Source organism: Mauremys mutica, chromosome 15, assembly GCF_020497125.1.
Source record: "Mauremys mutica isolate MM-2020 ecotype Southern chromosome 15, ASM2049712v1, whole genome shotgun sequence".
Lineage (NCBI taxonomy): Eukaryota > Metazoa > Chordata > Testudines > Geoemydidae > Mauremys > Mauremys mutica.
The window spans coordinates 36,577,708-36,585,943 of record NC_059086.1 but is presented as its reverse complement, the minus strand read 5'-3'; the positions used below and the strand labels follow the sequence as shown (position 1 = coordinate 36,585,943).

The 8,236-nt window shown below is 65.2% G+C and overlaps 1 protein-coding gene across 1 annotated transcript; it reads left to right on the top strand.

Annotated features, from left to right (window-relative positions):
- The first annotated feature begins 422 nt into the window (after window positions 1–422).
- HRC (histidine rich calcium binding protein) lies at window positions 423–7,979 on the top strand. The gene is made up of 6 exons (XM_044987934.1): window positions 423–1,164; window positions 1,562–1,641; window positions 6,255–6,323; window positions 7,117–7,171; window positions 7,267–7,303; window positions 7,558–7,979. The coding sequence occupies exons 1-6, from the start codon at window positions 483–485 to the stop codon at window positions 7,592–7,594; spliced, it is 960 nt and encodes a 319-aa protein (XP_044843869.1). The 5' UTR covers window positions 423–482; the 3' UTR covers window positions 7,595–7,979.
- Window positions 7,980–8,236: the final 257 nt, after the last annotated feature.

Sequence of the window (8,236 nt, the reverse complement as noted above, 5' to 3'; positions counted from 1 at the left end):
TGGCTGGATGCCCGCGGCTGGGAATGTGACACCCGACTTGGCCCCTCGCCCTGCAGCGAGTGCCCAGGCCGTGGGCAGCCGGGTATTTATAGACACCCCCCCCCCAACCCGCTCGCTGTCCTCCTCGGGTCCCATCAGCACATTCCTGCCCCGAACGCTGCAGCCCCCTTTCTCCCCCGCCACGCCCCAGGTCACAGAGAGCCGGGGAGAGAACCCAGGAGTCCTGGCTCCCAGCCCTGCCCCCACTACAGGACCCATACCCCGAGCTAGTGACCCAGCTGCCGTGGGGGGGGGGGGGCTATTTATAGCCTGTTCTGGGGAGGGGGGTGTCTTGTATAAGGGCAGCGAGGGGCCCGCTGGGGCCGGGCAAGGCCGCCATTGGCTGGGGGGCTGGGGGGGGGAGCCGGGCAGCTGGGGCCGTCACTCAGAGAAGCCTGGGGCATCCGCAGCTCCACCGCTGCTCGGCTCCGTCCTGCACCCCCATGGCCCCCCCCATGGCCTGGCTCCTACTGGGCCTGCTCTGCGCCCTGCAGCCCCCCGGGGTCCGTGGCAACCATCACCACGGCGACGTGGAACCCCCCCAGCAGGCCCAGGGGCAGCCGTATCACCACGACGACCCTGGCCCCGGCCACCATCGCCACGGTGACGTGGAACCCCCGCAGCAGGCCCAGGGGCAGCCGCATCACCACGGCGAGGAGGAGCAGCCCCACGGTCGCCACGGCGACGTGGCGCTCCCCCAGCAGGCCGAGGGGCAGCCGCCTCCCGAGGCCCCTGGCCCTGGCCACCACCATCACCACGGCGACGTAGAGCCTCAGGGGCAGCCCCACTTCCACGGGGACCGCCCCCATCACCATGGCGATGAGGAGGAGCAGCCCCATGAGGCAGAAGATGCCCCTGGGCCCCGTCGCCACGACGACGAGGAAGAAGATGCCCCCAGGCGCCGTCGCCATGACGCTGAGGAGGATGAGGACGAGGCCCGTTGGCGCCCCCAGCCCGAGGAGGAGGAGGAGGATGGCCGCCCTGGGCACAGCGAGGAGTCGGACGAGTCCGAGGAGGAAGGGGACGAGTCCGAGGAGGAGGGGGACGAGTCCGAGGAGAGGGTCCTGACGAAGCCCCACGGGGAGGAGAGACGGGCCAGGGCGCGCCAGGGGGAGGAAGATGATGGTGAGCGCAGCCCCTGCACCTGGGGGGAGGAGGGGCTGGGGCACAGTGGGGGGCAGGGATCATCCAGGGGCAGCACAGAAGGGCAGTGGGAGGGGAAGGAGACACTTTGGGGCTGGGGGGGCATAGTAGGGGGCCCAGGCAGTTGATCACCTCAGGGCCGTGGGCCTGCCGGGTGTGGGGGGGTGTTACCCAGGGTAAGGGGGTTGGGCCCAGGACCTGCCTGCCAGGGCCAATGTGCCAGCCCCACAGCTGCTGTGCTGTGGGGAGAAAGATGGGGAGAGAACCCAGGAGTCCTGGCTCCCAGCCCCCCACCCCATCCCCCGCTCTAACCCACCAGACCCCACTCCCCTCCCCGGTCCGGGGATGGAGCCCAGGGTAGCTGTGTCTGTCCTTGCAGAGGGCGAGGAAGAGGAAGAGGAGGAGGAAGAGGACGGCTACCAGCCGGGCTCCGTGTGCCAATACTGCGCCTTCTGCAAGGTAACCGCCCCATACCCCTCATGCGTGGTTAGCGTCTGTGTGCGCGGGAGGGGGCTGGGAGCCAGGACTCCTGGGTTCTATCTCTGGCTCTGGGAGGGGAGTGGGGGCTAGTGGTTAGAGCAGGGGGGCTGGGAGCCAGGACTCCTGGGTTCTATCTCTGGCTCTGGGAGGGGAGTGGGGGCTAGTGGTTAGAGCAGGGGGGCTGGGAGCCAGGACTCCTGGGTTCTAGCCCTGGCTCTGGGAGGGGAGTGGGGGCTAGTGGTTAGAGCCGGGGGCTGGGAGCCAGGATTCCTGGGTTCTACCCCTGGCTCTGGGAGGGCAGTGGGTTGTCATGGAGTGTGGGGGAGTCAGGGCCCTGCACCCCCAACTTCCTGCAATTCACCCTGACTCTCTGCCAGCCGGTAACACAGAAGGTTTATTAGCTGACAGGAACACGGTCTAAACAGAGCTTGTGGGTACAGAAATCAGGACCCCTCAGTCAGGTCCCTCTTGGGGGATGGGAAGCCCAGACCCAGGTTCTGGGCCTCCCCCCATCTCCCCAGCTGGCTCCAAACTACAACCCCTTCCCGCTGCCTCCCCCAGGCCCCTCCAGCCTTGTCCAGTTTCCCGGGCAGAAGCTGTCACCTGGCCGCAGTATCATCCCTCAGTGACGTCACCCCCTTATTTCCCATCCCCATCTAGTATTGGTGCAGCACCCCGGGGGAAACTGAGGCACAGCCCGTGTTAGCAGAAGACAGTAAACTAGTAAAACGCCCCTGCACCATTTCCAAGCGAATACTGTCACGGAGTGTGGGGGAGCCCGGCCCTGCACCCCTCTTCCTGGGACTCACAGTGACTCTCAGCCAGCCAGTAAAACAGAAGGTTTATTGGACAACAGGAACACAGGCTACAGCAGAGCTCGTGGCCAGAGCTGGGAACCTCTCAATCTGGCCCTTCTGGGGTTCAGGGTGCTTGGATCCCAGCATAGGACCCCCTGAACTCCCACCACCCAGGCCCAAACCGAAACTGACCCAACCCTCGGCTCCCTGCCTTTGTCTAGCTCCCCGGGCAAAGGTGTTGACCGCCCCCCCCCCCCGCCTAGCTCAGGTTACAGGCTGAATCCCTGTCCCGCACCCAAAGTCCTCCCCGGCTCTCCCAACCCCCCCACAGACAGCCCCTACTCCGGCACATCTCTGCCCCCTTCGAGACTGAACTGAGCGGGGTCACTCTCCGGGACAACGCAGCAGCTAGCCCGTTGGCACTCCCCTTCCCATGGGCCACCTCCGCCTCGCAATCCTGCAGGAGCAGGCTCCACCTCAGGAGCTTGGCGTTGGCTCCTTTCATCTGGTGCAGCCAGGTCAGGGGGGAGTGGTGGGTGCACACGCTGAAGTGTCGCCCAGAGAGATATGGCTGGAGTTTCTTAAGGGCCCGCACCATGGCCAGACATTCCTTCTCGATGGCCGCGGAGTTCTGCTCCCGGGGTAGCAACTTCTTGCTCAGGTACACGATGGGGTGTCTCTCCCCCTTTTCATTAACACCGCCCCCGGCCCTGTGTCTGAGGCGTCGGCAAACACCATAAAGGGCTTGTCAAAGTCTGTGGTTACGAGAACTGGGCCACTGACCAGAGCCTCCTTCAATGCCCAGGGAGCCCTCTGGCACTGCTCGGTCCAGACCACCTTGTCTGGGTTCCCCTCCTTGCACAGCTCAGTGAGGGGGGCGGCTATGGCGCTAAAGTGGGGCACGAATCTTCGCTAGTACCCCGCCGCCAGCCCGATAAAGCCTGGACCTGCTTTTTGGTTTGGGGAGCGGGCCAGTCTGATCACCTGCACCTTGGCTGGTTCCGGCTTTAGGCAGCCGCTCCCCACCCCGTGACCCAGGTAGGATACGTCAGCCATCCCCACCTTGCACTTCTCAGCCTTTACGGTCAGCCCAGCCTCCTGGAGTCGGTCCAGCACTCGTTTAACCCGGGACACGTGGTCCTCCCAGGTCTGGCTGAAGACGCAGATGTCGTCAATATACGCCACAGCAAAACTCTCCATCCCCCTCAGTAGCTGATCCACCAGGCGCTGGAAGGTGGCCGGCGCTCCCTTGAGGCCGAAGGGCAGGGCCAGGAACTCAGAGCCCCAGAGGGGTGATAAAAGCCGATTTCAGCCTGGCATCTGCATCCAGCGGCACTTGCCAGTAGCCCTTGGTAAGATCCATGGTGGTGAGGTACCGAGCTCCCCCCAGCTTGTCTAGGAGCTCGTCAGGCCTGGGCATGAGGGAGGCATCAGATACGGTGATGGCATTGAGCTTCCGATAGTCCCCACAGAACCGGATCGACCCGTCCTTCTTGGGGACCAGCAGCACCGGCGAGGCCCAAGGGCTGGCAGACGGCTGGATCCCCCCCAACGCCAGCATGTCCCTGACCTCTCTCCAGGCCCTGAGCAGTTTTCCCTGTGCCGTGGAAGAGGGAGCATCTTATGGGCGGGTGCGATCCTGTCTCCACCCGCTGGACAGTCAGATTAGAGAGTCCAGGCTGGTGGAAAACAGCTGTCGGTACAGATGCAGCACCGCTCTGATCTCAGCCCGCTGGGCAGGGGTCAGGCGATCCGAGAGGGGAATTGTTTCCAGGGGGAGCCAGCTCCTGTCTCCGGGAATAGAACTAACAGGTCATCCCACTGCTCCTCCCAATGCCCACACACGGCTTCATCACACTGACACGGTACCCGGTGGCGGTGCCGGTTCAACAGCTCCACCACATAGTTCACCTCATTTAGTTGCTTGACAACCTTGAAAGGGTCCTTCCCAGGCGGCCTGGAGTTTGTGCAGTTCCAGATACGGGACCTCAGGGGTTTTACGCAGACTCCGGAACTTTTCCCGGTTCGCCTCGGGCGTCAGCCCCAACCCGCGGAGCAGGGCCTGTTTGAACAGTTCATAGTCCTCTGCCTCCGCCCCTTCCATTCGGCTGTGCATCCCCACGGCTTTGGGGTCCAGTAAGGGGGTGAGAAACCGGAGCCTGTCTGCAGGGTCAACCCTGTGCAGCTCGCAGGCCTCCTCAAAGGCCGTCAGGAATTCATCTGCGTCCTGCCCTTCCTCACACCGGGACAGGATGCGCCGATCAAAGCTCCAGGCAGTCCTGGGTCCCCCCTCGCTCACAGCAGCCGGGGGCTCTCTGCTCCTCGGCCTGGCCAGCTCCAGCTCATGCTGCTCCTCAGCCTCTGGCTCCTTCTCCTCAGGCTCCTTCTCCCCATCCTCCCGCTCCTTCCCCTCATCTGCCGGCTCCTTCTCCCCATCCTCCAGCTCCTTCCCCTTATCCACCGGCCCCTTCTCCTCACCCGCCGGTTCCTTCCCCTCATCCTCCCGCTCCTTCTCTCCATCCGCCGGCTCCTTCTCCTCAGCCTCTGGCTCTTTCGGTTTTAACTCCCTCTCCCATTCCAGCCGCCTCAGCTCCAGCGACGGGGAGCTTGGTCGTGAGGATCCCCTGCTGGTCGCGGGGGTCACGGTGCCCCCAGGGTTCGCCTGGCTCCTTCCAGCCCCGCCCCTAGGCACAGGTCAGAGGGGCCCTGGGGTGCCCTTGGGATCAGCCTGACCCCTCCCAGCCGGGACAGACGCCGGTGCCCAGCCTGCATCTGCCGGGCGGCTTCCCTCAGAGACAGGGACATCGTCCTCCTGCAGCTGGGCGATCAGCTGGGCTTTGGTGAGCTTCCCAATGCGCAGCCGCCTCTGCCGGCACAGCTCCCCCAGCTCCCCCGTAAGGCGCTGCTGATACATCTCCCCGCTGGACACTCGCAGGCCTGGGCACTCTCAACTCCCCACGGTTCCCAGGAAGAACCCGACTGTCCCACCCTTCTCCAGGTCACCACCCCTCCCCCAGGGCCGACTCCGCCGCCCCTGGAACCGCTCGCCGGGGGGACCCTTCTCGCTGGGCCCCCACCCCCAGGGGTTAACCACCGTTCCCGGCGTGCAGTCCATCCCACTACTGCCACCAGTTGTCCCGGAGTGTGGGGGAGTCAGGGCCCTGCACCCCCCACTTCCTGCGATTCACCGGGACTCTCAGCAGGCCGGTAACACAGGTGGTTTATTAGCCGACAGGAACAGCCCAAAACCCAGAGCTTGTAGGTACAGGAAACAGGGCCCCTCAGTCAGGTCCTTCTTAGGGGGTAGGAAGCCCAGACCCCAGTTCTGGGCCTCTCCCCATTTCCCCAGCCAGCTCCAAACTGAAAACCCCTCCAGCCGCCTCCCTCAGGCTCCTCCTCCAGCCTTTCTCCAGATTCCCGGGCAGGTGTCACCTGGCCCCGACCCCCTCCTGGGCTCAGGTTATGAAGGGCGGCCACCAACCTTTCCCCGCTGGCCGTCAGGTATCACCCCTCAGTGACGTCACCCCCTTATTTCCCATCCCCATCTAGTACTGGTGCAGCACCCCAGGGAAACTGAGGCACACCCCGTGTTAGCAGAAGACAGTAAACTAGTAAAACTCCCCCTGCACCATTATCAGGTTAATACTCCTTATTCTGTCACAGTGGGGTCTAGTGGTTAGAACAGGGGGCTGGGAGCCAGGACTCCTGGGTTCTCTCCCCAGCTCGTGGGGGATGGGTGGCTGGCTTGTGGTCCTGGCCCTGACACCCGCCCCCCCCCCGGTTGGTTCGTTCCAGCACTGCGGGGAATGCGAGAAGTGCCCATGCAAGGAGGGTGACACCAGCGAGCACTGCGAGTCCTGCCAGGTAGGGGCTGCGAGCTTCCCCCTAGCAGTGCCCCTGGCTGGGGATCCCAGCGCTGCGAGCTTCCCCACAGCAGTGCCCCCAGCCAGGGACACCAGCACTGTGAGCTTCCCTGCAGCAGTGCCCCTGGCTGGAGAACCCAGCACTGCGAGCTTCCCTGGAGCAGTGCCCCAGTTGAGGATCCCGGTGCTGCAAGCTTCTCCACAGCAATGCCCCCGCCCAGGGCCCCTGGTGCTGCGAGCTTCCCTGCAGCAGTGCCCCTGGCTGGAGAACCAAGCGCTGCGAGCTTCCCCGCAGCAGTGTCCCTGGCCCTGCGAGCTTCCCCACAGCAGTGTCCCCGGGGTGGGATGCCGGCGCTGCGAGCTTCCCCACAGCAGTGCCCCCAGGCAGGGACGCCAACGCTGCGAGCTTCCCTGGAGCAGTGCCCCAGTTGAGGCATGTCACAGGGAGTGCGGTGCTGCAAGCTTCCCCCGAGCAGTGCCCCTGGCCAAGGACCCCAGCTCTGCGAGCTTCCCCACAGCAGTGTCCCCGGGGTGGGACGCCGGCGCTGCGAGCTTCCCCACAGCAGTGCCCCCGGGGTGGGACGCCGGCGCTGCGAGCTTCCCCACAGCAGTGCCCCCAGGGTGGGACGCCGGCGCTGCGAGCTTCCCCACAGCAGTGCCCCCAGGGTGGGACGCCGGCACTGCGAGCTTCCCCGGAGCAGTGCCCCCAGGGTGGGATGCCGGCGCTGCGAGCTTCCCCACAGCAGTGCCCTGGCAGTAATTAACTTCTCTCTCTCCTCCCCCCCCGCCGCCAGTACTGCCAGTTCTGCTACGTGTGCCCCCTCCTCTGTGAGACGGGCTGCCAGCCAGGTGAGTGCCCCCCCGCACCCAGCCCCGGGGGGGAGGGGATCCTGGGGAGGGCAGGGGGGGCGCTCGTCTGACCCCTCTGTGCTTCTGTTTTGCAGGAGGCATCATGGACCAGCTCTCTGGGGCCTTGGTCCAGTAAGTGACACCCCCACCCCGGAGCCAGGGTGCCCCCTGCTGGGGGGGGGGGCTTCAGCATGGGAAAAGGTCTGGGCTGGGAGGGACGTAACCCCCCAGTTCCGGTGGAGGCACCAGTGTAACCCTGTGGGGGGGACCCCAGTTCCAGGGGGAGGAGGGGTCACCAGTTTATCCCTTTGGGGGGTGGGACCCCAGCTCCTGGGGGAGGGGGTGGGGGGGTCACCAGGAGTTTAACCCTTCCCTCTCCTCCCCAGGTCTGTCTCATCCATCTTCGAACATCAGGAGCAGTGAAAGGCTCGTGGGGAGAATCATTTTTTTGGGGGGGGGGGGAAGAACCTGGCTGACCTCTGACCCTTAGGGGTTAAAGGGGGCCAAGGAGCCGGTGGCCCCCCCAAGGGAGGGGGGACACGAGTCCTGCACCTCAAACTGTGCTGCCCCATGTCACCCCCCCCCAGTGCCTAGTTACAAGGCCGGGGGGGGTCATCCCCTTTAGGTGGGGGGGCAGCCCCACTCCGAGGGCAACCGGGGGGGAAGCATTGAGCTGCAGCCCCCCCACGAGGCATCATGCAACCCCCCCCACTTACCTCCTGTGATGCCCCCATCTCATCCCCCCCGGACGCTGCCCTGCTCCCCCCATAAGTGGCCCCCCCAGCATGAGCTGCAGGACCCCTCAGCAGCCCCCCTCCACGTTGTACGTTCTGTTCTTTGGTGCTTGTTTCCCTGTGAATAAAACTGGCCCCCTTCCCCCCACCTGAGACTTTTTTTGGGGGGGGTAGGGGGGAAGGAGTCTAGCACCCCTCCCCCGGGTAGCTGGGTCTGGGTTCCCCACAGGCGGCCACCTCTGGGGTGGGGCACAGGGCTGGATCCCTTGCACGGATGGACACGTAGCCCCTGCTGGGTTTTGGGGGCCCCCACCCGGCACTGGGACATGGC

Excerpts from the sequence above, each read along its gene's own strand:
- HRC (XM_044987934.1), top strand. The coding sequence starts at position 483 with ATGGCCCCCCCCATGGCCTGGCTCCTACTGGGCCTGCTCTGCGCCCTG. Across the intron at positions 7,172-7,266 it reads TGAGACGGGCTGCCAGCCAG|GAGGCATCATGGACCAGCTC; the intron begins GTGAGTGCCCCC and ends TCTGTTTTGCAG. Across the intron at positions 7,304-7,557 it reads CTCTCTGGGGCCTTGGTCCA|GTCTGTCTCATCCATCTTCG; the intron begins GTAAGTGACACC and ends TCTCCTCCCCAG.